At 46.0% G+C, this 15526-nt stretch overlaps 1 protein-coding gene across 4 annotated transcripts in view; it reads left to right on the forward strand.

Annotated features, from left to right (window-relative positions):
* Positions 1-14915, forward strand: part of LOC149313736 (lysosomal cholesterol signaling protein-like) — a 52994-nt gene extending 38079 nt beyond the window's left edge. For 2 of the 4 annotated variants that reach the window (XM_089519719.1, XM_089519718.1), the window contains exons 13-16: positions 332-427; positions 7326-7390; positions 9415-9549; positions 13058-14915. In XM_089519719.1, the coding sequence (XP_089375845.1) occupies positions 332-427; positions 7326-7390; positions 9415-9549; positions 13058-13304 (543 nt within the window). In that variant the 3' untranslated portion in view covers positions 13305-14915. Of the gene's footprint in view, positions 1-331; positions 428-7325; positions 7391-9414; positions 9550-13004 lie in introns of those variants that run through there. The other 2 variants (XM_089519720.1, XM_089519721.1) reach the window with 2 other exon arrangements.
* Positions 14916-15526: the final 611 nt, after the last annotated feature.

Genomic DNA, 15526 nt, shown 5'->3' on the forward strand with positions numbered 1-15526 from the left:
CAATCTGGCCCCCGCTGCAATCCCAAATGAACCACAGCAAGGAATGGAAAAGATTTGCTATTTCCTGGGCCTAATTTGGGCTGCCTTAGGCATCCCGGGCACAGCTTCAGTGCAAATTGGAGGTATGCATCATCTAAATGCCATGCCCGCATCTAAACACCATGCAGAAACTTGCTTAAAATGCCAGTCTGTTTTGGGCCAAAGTTAGCAATAACATACAATATATTATATTATATTATATTATATTATATTATATTATATTATATTATATTATATTATATTATATTATATATATTAATGAGTGTATGTATGTGTATGTGTTTTTTCACAGAATCTAGCCAGCTGTTTGTGGTGGTTGTTCAATCAAGAACCTGGAAGACTTTATGTTGAATTGCAGTTCTTTTGTGCTGTATTTAATTTTGGTCAGGTAGTTATTTATGTTGAATTTTTAATGCTGTGGGGGTATCCTAACTTATTTGAGTGTATGTCCCATTGAAACTGTTTAAAAATGTGTACAAAGATTGGGATGTGTTTGCAAGGCGGGGTAGGACTGACATTTTTCTTCATTGCTTATATTGAATTTGATAAATGCTATGCAAAAATCACTCATTTTCAGATTATTGAAACTGCATACTGACAAACTGCACAAGGCATTTTGTTGCTATACTAGTCTGGGGGCATCTGTACTTGTCTTTAAGGGAGAGAATCTTCTATCAATAGATACAAATTCTTCATTAGCAACTGTTAATGTAGTTGTAGTAAACATAACATACTTGCATCATTACTTTTATTTCTCTACTATTAACAGATTTGTAGATCTTTTTATTGTTATCCTTTAAAATGCTTTATTAATTCCAATTGGTTCTGAGGCTTTGCCTTTTATTGCATTATGTTCATCTCTGCTAATCTGAATTATGCATTTGTTACCTTTACATTAGATAAGATTATACTGGGAACCATGCAAGATTTTTAAAAGATATATAGGTATACTTCAGGGGTGAGAATCATGTGGCCCTCTAGAAGCTGTTGAACAGAAGCTCTCAGTGTTCCTTACCATTGAGTATGCTGACTAGAACTGCTGAAAGTTGAAGTTCAGCATCTGGAGGGCCACACAGTTCTCACCCTTGTTTTACTAGTCTTAAGGGCTTGTAAAATATTTTGGATGAGAGAAGGTTTCCAGTTTCATTTTGAGATAGCCGAAAGACAAACGTTGGGTTCTTACCGTGACACGTTAGTTTCCAGCAGACGAGAGTCCGGTCATCCTGTAATCTGGGTTATGTACCTCCCATTTGCTCCTGTAGGCAGGGACAAAAGAAGACCGGCCCCTATATAGGGAGGGACTAACCCCTCTGGGCCTCAGTCAATGACAAGCCAAGCGAAGCAGGATAAAATAACTGACCTTTAATAGGCAATCATAAGGAACAGCTTAAAACTAAACATGATAAGGGCCGTCCCGTGGGACCGGTCCCAAATGGCTTGACAACAAGCAACAATAAACCAGCAAAAAACCAGCGAACCAGAAGTAGAGGAAGGGTCAAGCAACAGGTCGAGCTGAGCCGCAGGGGCACCGAGGGTGAGCAGGATGACCGGACCCTCGTCTGCTGGAAACTAACGTGTCACGGTAAGTACCCAACGTTTGTTTTCCCAGCAGAGAAGGTCCTGTCCTCCTGTAATCTGGGATTTACAAAAGCCCTCGCCCCTAGGGAGGGACGGTGCCTAGTCGGAGCCTGCGGACTCAGCGACCACCTGCTGGAGGACCCTTCTGCCAAAGGCCGCCTCGGCGGACTGAAACACGTCCAATTTGTAGTGTCTCACAAAGGTAGAGGAGGACTTCCAAGTAGCCGCCCTACAGATCTCGGCAATCGAGGCATTAGTAAATAGGGCGGCCAACGTAGACGCACTCCTGGTGGAGTGTGCCATAATGCCTTCAGGGGGGGAGAGGCGTAAAGCCCTATAAGCCTCGACAATGCAAGTCCTGATCCATCTGCTCAGGGTGGACACCGAGACCTTCCGTCCTGAAGAGCCTTGACGAAAAGAGACAAACAAGGCCTCGGAAGATCTAAAGGGTTCTGTTCTCTTAAGATAGACCTTAAGGGCCCTCCGCACGTCAAGCATGTGCCAGCACTTCTCCAAGTCCCTTTGGGGGTTGGGGCAAAAGGAAGGCAACAGAATGTCCTGAGAGACATGGAAGGATGAATTGACTTTCGGGAGGAAGGTGGGGTCTGGGCGCAGGCACACCGAATCTGGCCTGAAGATGCACAAGTCCTTGCGGACTGACAGGGCCCCCAGTTCCGACACCCGTCTGGCCGACGTGATCGCCGTTAGGAAGATAACCTTCAAGGTAAGGAATCTCAAGGAGACTTTGCGGATAGGCTCAAACGGTTCCACCGTCAGGGCCTTTAGAACTGTGTGAAGGTTCCAGGTCGGGAAGCGATGACGTGTAGGAGGAGCCCTGTTAGAGAGGCCCCTCAGTAGCCTCTTAACATGAGGATGAGATGACATGGCTGATGCCTTCTTGTGAGGTAGTACCGAAGTGATGGCCGCCACCTGTCTCCTTATAGTGTTGGGTCTGACACCTTTTTTAATGCCATCCTGAAGGAACTGGAGTAGAGCCGGGACCGAGAAGTTGAGAAAGTTGACACGCTTCAGCTTGCACCACCTCTTGAAGGATCTGAAGGTAGCCTCGTAGATGTGGTTGGTAGATGGTCGTCTAGCGGCCAGGATGGAATCTATGACCTCTGTAGAGTATCCACACTGGCGTAGCATGAGGCGTTCAGCCTCCAGGCGTGAAGGTTCAGCCACTGAGGGTCGGGGTGGAAGATCTGACCCTGGCTCAGGAGGTCTCGGCGGTGTGGTAGGGTCAAGCTGGCTGATGCCATAGTCTGGACCTCGGAGAACCAAGGGCGTCTGGGCCACGCTGGTTCCACCAGTATCACCTTGATCCTTTCTCTCCTGATCTTGGCCAACAGTCTGGGCAGCAGAGGCAGAGGTGGGAAGGCGTAAGCCAGTTCGTCTGGCCACTCTAGGTTGAGAGCGTCCACCGCCTCGGCCCCTTCTGTCTGGAAACGTGACACGAATCTGGGCAGTTTGGCGTTTATCGGGGAGGCGAACATGTCTATCTGCGGCTGACCTAGCAGGCGAGATATCAGACGGAACACCTCGGGATGGAGTTCCCATTCGCCCTGGTCGACATCTGTCCGGCTCAGCCAATCGGCTATCGTGTTGAGTTTGCCTTGTAGGTGTTCTGCCTCGATGGAGACCAGGTGCTTTTCTGCCCAGAGGAATAGAAGGCGCGACTCGGTCATCAGATCCTTTGACCTCGTGCCGCCCTCGCGGTTGATGTGAGCTTTTGTCGTCGTGTTGTCCATCCTGATCAGGACTGACCTGTTGAGGATTGACTGGCGGAAGGACAGTAGGGCCAGCCTTACTGCCCTCAGCTCTAGTCTGTTGATGGACATGGCCTGTTCCTTGAGGGACCACCTCCCCTGTGCCATCTGGTGTCCGCAGTGGGCTCCCCAACCCCTCAGGCTCGCGTTGGTGGTGATCTGGACCGTCTCCTGGCTCCAGATCAGTCGTCCGTTGAGGACTGCCGGCGATCTCCACCACTGGAGGGAGTCGCGCACCTGTGGGGTCACCGTGATCCTGAGGTTGGACTTGGTGGCTATGGCCTCCTGGTAAGGTAGGAGCAACCATTGAAGGGGTCTCGAGTGGAACCTGGCCCATGGCACACAGTCTCTCGCTGCCACCATGAGGCCCTGAAGATGGGCCAACAGGGAAATCTTGGCTCTGGGGCAGGCCAGGACCTGACCGACTGCCTTGAGGATGGCTTGGACCCTCTCCGGAGTGAGAGCGATGATCCCCTTTGTAGTGTCGAGCTGTGCCCCCAGGTGATGGATCTGGTGGGCCGGTTCGATGGAACTCTTGTCGAGGTTCACTAGGAACCCGTGGTCCTCTAGTGAGCGAAGAATCAGGTAGACATCCGAGCGACCCTGCTGAAGCGTCGGGGACCTTATCAGGAGGTCGTCGAGGTAAGGGTAGACATGAAGACCCTGTGTCCTCCAGTGAGACACCAGGGCGACGAGGACCTTGGTAAACACCCTCGGAGCTGACGCCAAGCCGAAGGGCAAGGTCCTGTACTGGTAGTGATGGTCATCGTAGGCGAACCTGAGGTATCGTCGATGACTGGGGTGAACAAGGATGTGGAAATAGGCATCGCGCAAGTCCAGTGACGAGAGAAAGTCTCTGGGCTGAAGGGCCTCCAGTATCGAGTTGAGGGTCTCCATTCGAAACTTCTTGTAGGTTATATAGGAATTTAGGCCCTTTAAGTTTAAGATAGTCCTCCATTTTCCATTTTTCTTTGGGACAAAGAAGAAAGTGGAGTAGCAACCTGTGAACCATTGTGAGCTCACAACCTCCTCTATGGCCCCCAAACGGAGCAAGTCTCTGATGGCTTGCAGCAGGAGAGCATGTTTGGCTGAGTTCTTTGACCTTGGAGATGGGATGAATCTTTCTCGAGGACGCCGGCAAAATTCTATCCGGTATCCCGATCGTAGGGTGTCCAGCACCCACCGGTCCTGGGTGGACTGTTCCCAGACCGACACAAAGTCTCTCAGCCTGCCTCCCACTGGAGGCGCCCCGTCATTGCTGTTGTTGTTCTTGTTTGCGGGGTCCCCTGTTGCCTCCGGACTGGCCTCTCTGGTGGAAGGACGGCCGGGGCTGTCTGGGCTGTTGTCTATTGTCACCCCAGCGCTGGCCGAAAGGTCTGGCATCTCTGGATTGGGAGGAGGAGGCAGGGGAGGAGGAGGGGAAAGGTCTGGAGGGACGAAAAAACTGCTTTCTAGACCTAGGCCTGGCCCTGTTGTCTGATCTGCGACCCCCTGGTAATGTTTTCTTTTTATCCTTGTCCTCCACCAGAACCTGGTCGAGTGACTCTCCGAATAATTTAGTCCCAAGGAAGGGAGTGAAGGCCAAATTGTGTTTTGACTTTGCATCAACGTTCCAATTTTTCAACCAGAGCTGGCGGCGCACGGTGACCGCCGCTGCCTGGGCCCTGGCGCAGAATTGGACTGAGTCTAAGGTCACGTCGGCCATGTAGGCTGAGGCCAGGGCGATCTTGTTGAGGCCCTGTTTGAGATGTGGTTTGTGGGGGGGCACCTCTTGGAGGAGTTCCCTCGCCCAAGACAGGGAGGCTCTGGCCACTATGGAGGCTGCCGCTGCCGCCCTAATTGCCACAGACATAGCCTCGTGGGCCTTTTTAAGGGCTGTCTCTGCTTTTTTGTCCTCTGGGATTTTGAGGGTGTCCTCCCCGTCCTTGCAGAAGACGGCGGAGGACACGAGAGCCGACACAGGGGCATCAACGACCGGGATCTGTAGCTTATCCATCACGGCATAGGGAAAGCTATATAGTTTTTTGATAGAGTTGGGCAACGGGCCCGATGTGGCCGGCCTGTTCCATTCAGCCCTGATGACCTCCATGAGGTTAGCCGGGCACGGGATCTCAGCCAAGACCGGGGTGGGCACAGGGAACAGTTCCTCCCCTAACCTGGGCAACTCGGAGTCCTGGGGAGGCTTGGCCTCCGCTGGGGGGGCAATGGCCAGGGTCTTTAGGGTCTTACCTAACAGTCTAGGGAAGTCCTCGGCCCTGAAAAGGCGCGCTGAGGTCACCGGGGGCTCAGACTCCTGAGCCTCCTCTTCACCTGAAAGTTCTCCCTCCTCATAGCCATCCCTAACTTCGGCCTCATCTTCCGCGTCCCCATCCAGGTCGGAAAGGACCGGACTGGCCTGAGGGAGGCGGCGGGGCGCCCGTCTGTGTCTCTTGTGGGGGGGCTTGTATCCAGCCTCGACCTCGGAGTCAGAGAGGGAGGCCTCATCATCGTCCCTGGGCCGCTTGTGGGCGGCTGACCCTGCATCCTCCTGGAGTGCAGGGTGCTTCTTGGCAGCATCGCGGCTGCGGCGGGGGGGAGGAGGAGGGAGCGGACTGGGCGCTCCCAAGATGGCGCCTCCCAGGGCCACCACTAAGATGGCGGCCCCCATGGACCTCATCAAGATGGCCGCCGGCCCCCACGTGGTCAAAATGGCGGCACCCATCGGGCCGACCAAGATGGCGGCCCCCATCAGGCCGTAGAAGATGGCGCCCGCCCTCCGCCGGCTCGCGCGCCCCTCCCCGGAGCGATGGGGGCACGGAGGAACAAACCGCCTCAGTGGCCAGGTCGAGCTGGGGCTCGGCCTGCGGGGCGTCAGGGCCACCGGTGAGGCACTGGATGCGCTGGCAGCCGGCCCCCAGGTTGGAGGGCCATGTGAGAAGGCCCGAGGAAACCGCGGGCAGGAAAGGGAGGGAGGCCAGGGAGAGGCCGGCTCCCGGGGCTGCCCGCAGGTGGGCACTCTCCGCAGCGGCAGAGGCTCCATACTGGTCCCTGGCCAGCAGGGACTTGGAGGAGGGGGAGGCTGCAGCAGCCCCTAAAACATGGGGCAGGGGCGCGGGGCCGGGGGTTCCCCAGTCTGCCCTCCAGGAGGGAGGCTACTCACCTCCAGGAGGCTCGCGGCTTCTCGGGCGAAGATGGCCCTAACAAACTCACTAAGCTCCCGGACCGCGCTCGCCTCATGGAGGCTGGGGGTCGACGGGGCCTCTTCCAGGCCTTGGGGACCACCATGGCCCGGGCGGAAGGAGGGGGCCTGTTCGGAGCCCCCCGGGACTGAGGTCCGAGGAGGCAGGGCCCCATGCTCTACCTCTGTTGCCGGCTCCCCTGGGGAGGCCGGCAGACCCTGCACTGGAGAAGCCCTTCCCAGGGGAGGCCCTTCACCCGTGAACCTAGGGTCCTCTGCCATAGCCCACCACCGAGAGGAGGGAGAGGCAGGGAAGAGGGAGCAAGGAGAGGCAGGAGAAGGGACAAACTGACCGCTTCGGCGAAAGAAGAAAACGACTTCGCTGGCTGAAGGAGTTGACCTGCTCGGAGCGTAGGCAGGAACAAGACTGAGGCCCAGAGGGGTTAGTCCCTCCCTATATAGGGGCCGGTCTTCTTTTGTCCCTGCCTACAGGAGCAAATGGGAGGTACATAACCCAGATTACAGGAGGACAGGACCCTCTCTGCTGGGAAAAGTGTATGCTTACCACATTTCCCATTTGGTAGGTTTTATCTCTCATTGTGTCTTTTAATCATTTTTTCAGTTTGTATATATTTAAACCATAATGTTTCAAAAAAGTTATTAAAACTAAGATTGTTTTATCTTTGCATTAGAATTAGTTAGAGCATTGTAATTTTTCATGACAGACACCAAATAATTTTTGAGATATGTCTATACAATTGATTTTTCCCCCTTTTTTTCAGGGATTCATTTCTTTTGGAATTTTTGGCCTAGATAAACATTTAATTATTCTTCCATTCAAGAGGAGGTAATTTTCAACATAAATATCTAAATATGTTATTGGTAGCCATCTTAAAATTAAATCCTGCCAGTATGCTTCCTCACCAAGCTGTCTTCTATTCCAGTGCTTCTCAAACTGTCTGATGTACTGTATCCACAATTTTTTCTCCCAGTATGTAGGGACTGGTATTGTATTATCAGTTAATAAGCAAAAGCAACAGTGTTAACACATTCTGGTGGTTTTGACGTAACTGTTAGTATAATTAAGATACATAGGTATTGGTGGTCATATGTATATCGTAGAGATTACTTACCATTGAATTATCTGTATTAATAACAGATATATTATGATGTTGGCACCTGTGTCTAGTGTACAAAGAACTTGCATACCAAGTTCCAAGTGCTGGGATGTGTACGTGTCTGCTCACTACAGCTCATCGCTGTCTTTGCAGATAAGAGAAGCCAGTGCATTTCTCTTATCAGACACTGGCTGCAGCAGCCTGGTGCAGTCAACAGTTTACTTTTAAAGTCAATAGAGATGTCCTGACAAAGCAGTTGTGGTTGTTTGTGTGCCTTCAGTTATTTCTCACTTATGGCAACTCTAAGGCAAACTTATCATGGGATTTTCTTGGCAAAAATAACAAGAGATGTCCTGGTGAAGAAGTTACACAAAAGTAAATGTAAAAAACGGTATAAGAGAAAAGCATTACAGAGTGCCAGGATGTGAATGTTTACCAGTTTAAAATCCTAGATGAGTTGCTCTGTTCGGGCTGGTATAATGGTGGTGGTTGTGTGCCTTCAAGTTGTTTCCAACTTATGGTGACCCTAAAGCAAACCTATCACAGGGGTTTCTTGGCAAGTTTCTTCAGAGAGAGGTTTGCTATTGCCATCCTCTGAGGCTGAGAGAATGTGACTTGTCCAAGGTCACCCAGAGGGTTTCTATTAGGAAAAACTTCCTGACAGTAAGAGCTGTTCGACAGTGGAACACACTCCCTTGGAGTGTAGTGGAGTCTCCTTCCTTAGAGGTCTTTAAACGGAGGCTGGATGGCCATCTGTCGAGGATGCTTTGATTTAGATTTCGTGCATGGCAGGGGGTTGGACTGGATGGCCCTTGCGGTCTCTTTCAACTCTATTATTCTCTGATTCTATGAACCCTAATCTTCAGAGTAGTAGTTGAATGCTCAAATCACTGCACCACTCTGGTTCTCATTGGCATAATAGAGAATTCTGATTTGTGGTTGTGGTGTTTTTTTAAAAAAGAAATAAAAATACAAACCAATGCTGACAATTAGGAGAAAGGCACACTATATTCTTGGTCATAGATTGTCATAGAAGCTAGCCCATACATGTTTAAAATGCATGTATGCAATATTCTGCAGTGAGCGGTCAGCTGCAACACATCTGCTGTTTTGGTAGGGTGTATGTACATAATTGCTTTTCTCCAAAACTTCAATAATGCTTTTAGTTCAAATAAAATGGGATTTCTCCACTAGCTCAGAAGTTGTTTGGACTGCACACTAGGACATTTATATATTGGGTATTGTCTTACATGAGAGAACTGGTTTTGTGAAAGTCCATAGAGCTGCCCCTGATTAGCTTTAAGAGGATGTAAGATATACAAGATGTGCACATTCAAGTGTTCACTCGACTTCATAGGTTTGAACCCTAACATTCCTTCTGTAAAAGAAAGAGAATTGATATTCTTACAATGGGGCTTTCCTGGCTCCTCATTCATTTCTTCATTTCCCCCCTCTTCCTCTCATTCTCCATGCTGCCTTCGACACTTCCTTAAAAATCTTTCCCTGAGGGTTAGAGAAATATCAAAATGATGTGGTGGAGGGGTAGGAAAAGTGACAGAAATATTTAAAATTTCTCTGAAGATGCCAGCCACAGATGCTGGTGAAACATCAGGAAGAAAATCTTCTAGAACATGGCCACATAGCCCAAAAAACCCACAAAAAACTAATTTAAAATAGGATTGCCCTGTTTGCCCAATATATTCCATCAGTGCTGCAATGATTTTGTTTCAAATTGTTTTTTTCCCATCACTAGGTTTGAATTCCTCTGGGGTAGCAGAACAGTGGAACGCAGGGAGTCATCTGTACCTGAGGAAATCCGGATGACATGCCAACAATTTGTTAATTACCACAAAGATACGTGTGTAAGGAGCATTGTCCAAGACAGAAGGTGGGGCTGTTTATCCCTGCAAAGATTTATTTAAATTGTTCTGATAGTTGGACTGGCTGTAACTATGCATTCATATTGATGTCCTAATAATTTTTCTGCAAATAACGCTAAATAGAGATGTGAATGACCTCGTGATTTGTGGGTATTTATTCCCAAACCGAAGGTATGTTTGATATTAAACCAAAATGATGGGAAACTTTTTTCAAGATGCATTTGTGTTTATATATGAAGGTAAATAGTAATATGCTGAAACCATTGTCTATAGTTTTTAGTAAAGGCCAGAAGGAATGTAAATAATAAGCAACACCTACTGCTGTTAATGAACAAAAGTTGCAGTGGGAGGAATCTAACCTGACTTTTTACTTGAAGTGTTACATGAAATGGAAAAAATGGATGTAATTTCCCAAAAGTAGTGTTTGGGGTGTCTTGGCAATGCTACTTCTATAAGATGCTGCTTGGTGCCATGTTTTGTCATCCTTCAGATCTCAAACTTTTCCATGCTTGAAGTTCTAAAATTATCATTTTGTATTTGTTGTAGGGTTTTCAGATAAAAAATGTCATATCCCAGATACAGTGTTAAAAACTCTGTTTTTGATTGGGTGATAAAAGGTGGTGGAAGGAATAGTAAACCATTAAAAATGTGATTGCCCAGTTTAAAACAATATTTGGATTTTTTTTCACATTTCTTGAATGACAGTTTTATTTTATTTTTTAAGAAGTAAGAATTGTTTAAATTCTCAAACACTTGTTTTGCATATGTTTTTGGTAAACATTTTTTGTTCTGAATATGCTCATTGTGAGTTCTGTTATTTACACACGATGATAAAATGTATGCATTCTTTTGACCCCTTTCTTAATATTATGTTGTTCTAATGTTTTCTTCTTCTCTGTTCAATTCCCCACATCAGAACTTTTCTGTTTCCTATTTCAGCATTCTGTTTGTGCCTTTCATTAATCCAGAATCACTGTTCCTTCTTGTTTCAATTAAAATGCTGACAAGTGTCATGATTGCTTGCTGTCTTGTGCAACCTGTAGTGAATGGCTTGCTTTAAATCTAGAATACGTACTTGTTTTCAATTAGATAGAATTTAGAGAAACAGAAACACTTGTTGTCTTAGGCAAATGTCTGCTTAGTACGTCTGCTGTCACACATTAGTGCATTTTTTCCTCACAGTCCCAGCAGAAACTGGTATTTCCCAAATACCAGTTTTACAGTGCAGTCCCACTGCATTCAGTAGAGCTTACATCCAGGTAAATGTAGATAGAATTGCAGTTTTAGGGGCTGTGATGACTGACCATTAATGCCGGCCAGGGGGGAGCCAGGCAGGATGCACGCTCCGACTCCACACAGCACATGACATCACAGCGCTCCTCTGGCGCTGCGTCCACATAACGCAGCACCAAAGGAGTGTGTAAAGCCGCAGCACCGGCACTACGGCACCCTGGAAAGGCCAGATTGGGGTTGTGGTGTGCGGTTGCCACGGCCCCAATCTAGCAAAGATGAAGGCTGCAGGACGCCCCTTCAGAGACAGTCTGAACAGCCTTTAGTGCAGGGTTAGGCAACCTACGGCCCGCGGGCCAGATGCGGCCCGGCAAGGCCTTGGGACCGGCCCCAGCCCGGTCCTGCCGCCGATTGCCGCCGGAGCCTTTGGCTTCTCACGTGATGACGTAGGGCCATTGGCCTATCAGGAGGAGGCAGGCAAGGGGGGCAAGCGGTGGGCAAGGGGGGCAATTGTCTATAGAAGCCTCAGAAACATGCATTTATATTAACATTTTTTTAAAATCAGCAAATCTTTTCGTGTGTCCTCCATTTGAAAATTTTGTCCTACATTTGTCCCGGTTTATTTTATTTATTTTTTTTAAAAAAAATATTTAATTATTTATTTTTTGGCTTCGGCCCCCCAGTTGTCTGAGGGACAGCAACCTGGCCCCCAGCTCAAAAAGGTTGCCTACCTCTGCTTAGTGTCTTGTGTACTAATGACATTTTGAAAGAATAGACAAGTTTCATTACTATTAGCAGGCAGTAGTAGGGAATATTCTCTTTAAACTTTAAAAACAAAATAATAATTGCATTAAAAGGTAAATGCATCTCAGCACATTATACTTAGTGTAGTATTCCTCTGTAGACGCCACTAAAATGCACACAGCAACATTGTATGTATGGTAAGTGTAATGTTTTAAGTCTCCTTACTATAATCAGTCATCCCATACCAGGTGTGGTATAAGCATGGCACAATCAAAGATGTGCAGTGATAGCTTGCAGGCACTGGAGAGCTAGCACAACTGTGTGTCATGTTGCTGCCTGCTAGTACATTTGTATTGCATGGAGCACTGCAACAGAGAAGAGCTAGTTAGCACCCTTGATACAGGGGATGTAGAATTTACATCCAGCTTTTATTTGAAAGAGAACATTGTCCAAGAGGCCATTGTGCTAGCGAATATTTGGAATGTATACCATGAGCACAACCATAGCTGTTGTAGTGGGGAAGAGGGCTCCATGAAATTGCTTTCCACTGGCCCATGCTCTAGATCCCTGTGCACTCATTGGTTAATTTTTAATATATCTTTTAGTACCACAAGTCCTGGTTTACATAAAGAGCAGATGAGGTAATAAAGCTGTCTTTGGCTTGCTCCATTTCAGAATGCTAGCAGGGAGCTGCATGTATGTGTTTTTCCTCATTAATGTAATGATACATAACAATTACACATTTTTGTTTGAGAGTTCAGAGCCCTACGCATGCCTTTCCATGGAAAAGGTTAAGTCAAAATTTTCGCTGTAACACATAGCTTTCCATGTGCAACCTCTCACCTTCGGTCTGAAATGTTTAGTTCAGGAATAAGTTTATTATATTTTCTGCCATTTTTGCAAGAGCCAGGCCATAACCAGACATGTTTGCTTGTGTAATGGAGATTTTGAATTCTGTAGGTTAGATCCGGCTTCTTTTCTAACTCATAAGAAAAAGGGGTGGAAGGAACATTACATTAGTGGATTTTCCCTCCAAACATTTCTGGAGGTACAAAGGGGGGGGGGGGCAATTTTTTCTGATTCTCCTTCCCTTTGCAGCCATTACTATCTCCCCCACTACTCCAGAGCAGACCTGGGCTGGGAGATGAGAGACCAGAATAATAGGAGAACAGTAAAGATTCCTTCATAAGCTCTACACAGATGGCAGGAACCTGAATACAAGCCTATGATGATAAACGTTGAGTCGATGGCTAACTGTTGGCATTACTAGTATTAATCTACATAACAAAGTCTGATCTTGTGCATGTCCTAGCTTTAGTAGACTTATCTTTTAATCAGAGTTGGGGAAGACAGTAATCCAAATTTGCTATAAAAAAATCTTTAATATACACATGGCTAATAGGGACCGCTTTTAACATACTTTTAACTATCATGCTGTCTTTCCTTGTTTTCCCTCTATTTCTTTTCTTTACCTTCACCCGTCAAGCAGTGGTGGTACAAGATTTACAGAACATATGGGTGAATCCTTCCTTTGACATGCAGGTGTGGCACAAAGACGGTGACTGGGGTCTTCTATGGCTGTGACCTGGTGAATTGGCTCATTGAGGTTGGGCTTGCCTTAGACCGTGGAGAAGCTGTGGCGTATGGAGAAAGACTCGTGAAAGGAGGCATCATCCACCATATTGCTTACGAATTTGAATTTCGGGATGAGCAGTTGTACTACCGTTTTATCCCTTGGAGATATCCAACAAAAGAGGGTCATGGAAATGAGGAAGTGCTTAGAAGCTAGCCAAAGAGAAAGTGTGGTCAAGCTCTTTGCTGACATGCAAAGGCACATTTTCAAATGATGTCTTTACATTTATCACATGGTTCTGTTTGTCTTCTGCCCAAAGAGAATTGTTGTTTCATGTTTTGAATGCTGACGAATACAAATCACTTCAGGGAATTATTTTAAATCATGGAAAATTCAAAAACATAAAATGCTCAGTTTTGTTTTTGGAAAGAACAATGATTTCAAAATATAGTTTCCTTGCCTGTGGATACATCAGATCTTGTGGGGTCTGTTCTGTCTTCTCTTCATTTTAAATATGGTTTTGTATCATATGATGCACTAGTTAAAAGGAGGGAGGTCAGCTATTTAAATATTTTAGTAGAGACTATTCACTTTTGAAAATGAAATTCTCTATTTATACAAAAATAGCAACTGTGAAGTTTGGCTTGTTGGTACATAAGGACTGAGAAATTAGTGGATGGTTTTTGCTGTTTGTAGTCTTAGTTCCCATGTGAGTGAGTTAGAATAAAAAAGTATCTTGCAGTCCTTGTACTGTTAGGCCCAAGGAAGCCAGTATTTGCAGGGCCTATTGCCCAAAGCTTTCATAAATGGCTCTTAAAAGTAACTAGTTTCTAACTACTGGAAAATAACACACGATTTCACAAACTCCAAAGTACTAATAGAGCCTTGCTTCATTGATGTCTATGAGGGTGTGGTTACTTTACTCCTTTAGACCAACAGCCTGTTTAAAAGAGAACACCAAATACTTGAATTATATTTGAGTACTACTTTCATTATGCAACTTAAAGAATTCTGATTTTTAAAAAAAAAACTTGTAATACAGATTTGAGAAACTGTCTTCATGCCAACAACTCCATGCCCCTTCAACATTTTTAATGCTTGCATTTTCTTTTCATAAAGAAAAATTATTAAGGCTTTTTCTTCCTGCTTTTTTCACTCTTAAGCTGGTATTACAGGATAATAACAGTAGAGAATGACCATCTTATTTACCGTTTTCAAACAGCAGAATTTTAAATATTGTCCAGAGATGTATCAATCACCATTTTTACTGAAACACTTTGGCATATGACTACTACTGTCATGTCCCATGAGCACTCTATTGAATTCATTTCTTGTCAGATGGTTGGTATAAATAATTTATTTTTATAGTTATTTGGGCAGTATTAGAAAAAACAGGCTTCTCCAACTTGTGGCTGTTACCCCCTAAGTGTAGAAACATATCCTGACAGCCTAATAAGTATGTCAGTACCCACAACAGCATGTACTGCAACATGCATGAAAAATGTAAAGAGAAGCTACTGCTTTTTTGTTGTGAGACAAGCAGTCCAAGCAGTGTCAATGGCACGCATGAACTTTCACATTGACAAATTATTCTGTATTGTATAAAAACTGACCTATGCTTATCTTCCAGAGTGAAGAAAACTGTTTTAAAGTGATGTTTTAATCTCAGTTGCAGCTCAAATGAAATAAATGCTGCTATTACATTTCTGAACGAAACATATTTCTATGTAACTTGAGAAGAAAATTATGAACGTTTTGGAAGTAGTTGGTATTTCTCCATTGTTGGTGTTTCAGTTTCTCAATAAAATCAGATGTTCTATCTTGGAATTCTGCTTTTTTTTTTCAGAGTTGAAAAGTTTCTGCCTAGCCATAAAAGATCAACTCAAAACATGTCATGGACAGGTTTAAATCCAACAGATCTTGGTTACTGGTACTAACTGTGAGAGCTACTGTGGTCTAGTGGTTTGAGTGCTGAGCTATTAATTGAGATCAGGGTGCAAGTCCCCAGTCTGCCATAAAAACTTACTAGGTGAGCTTGGACAAGTCACACACTCAGCCCCAGAAAACCTTTTGATAGGGTTGCTTTAGGGTTGCCGTAAATCAGAAGCAACAAGCATACTCCTTTGCATGTTAACTCAGAGACCATACCGCAATTAAGTCTTCAGCAAGTTGATGTCTTCCAGACATTTTAAACTGCAACTCCTATCAGCCACAGCCAACATGTCCAGTAGTGAAGGTTTAGGAGAGTTGAAATCCAAAATAGGCTGTGGAAGGCTGCTATAACTTTTATAACTGTCAGGCCAAGAGGGATCTTCAGTTTTCCAGATGTTTTGGATATAACTTCCATAGTGGCTCAGCACTGGCCTTGCTGGGGGAGAACAATCAAAATTCTGGCTCCAAACATCTGGACAGCCAAAGGTCTCTAATAAACCCCTTAA

This window comes from Sceloporus occidentalis, unplaced genomic scaffold (assembly GCF_023333645.1).
Source record: "Sceloporus occidentalis isolate IW3139 unplaced genomic scaffold, rSceOcc1.0.p SCAF_4, whole genome shotgun sequence".
Taxonomy (NCBI): domain Eukaryota; kingdom Metazoa; phylum Chordata; class Lepidosauria; order Squamata; family Phrynosomatidae; genus Sceloporus; species Sceloporus occidentalis.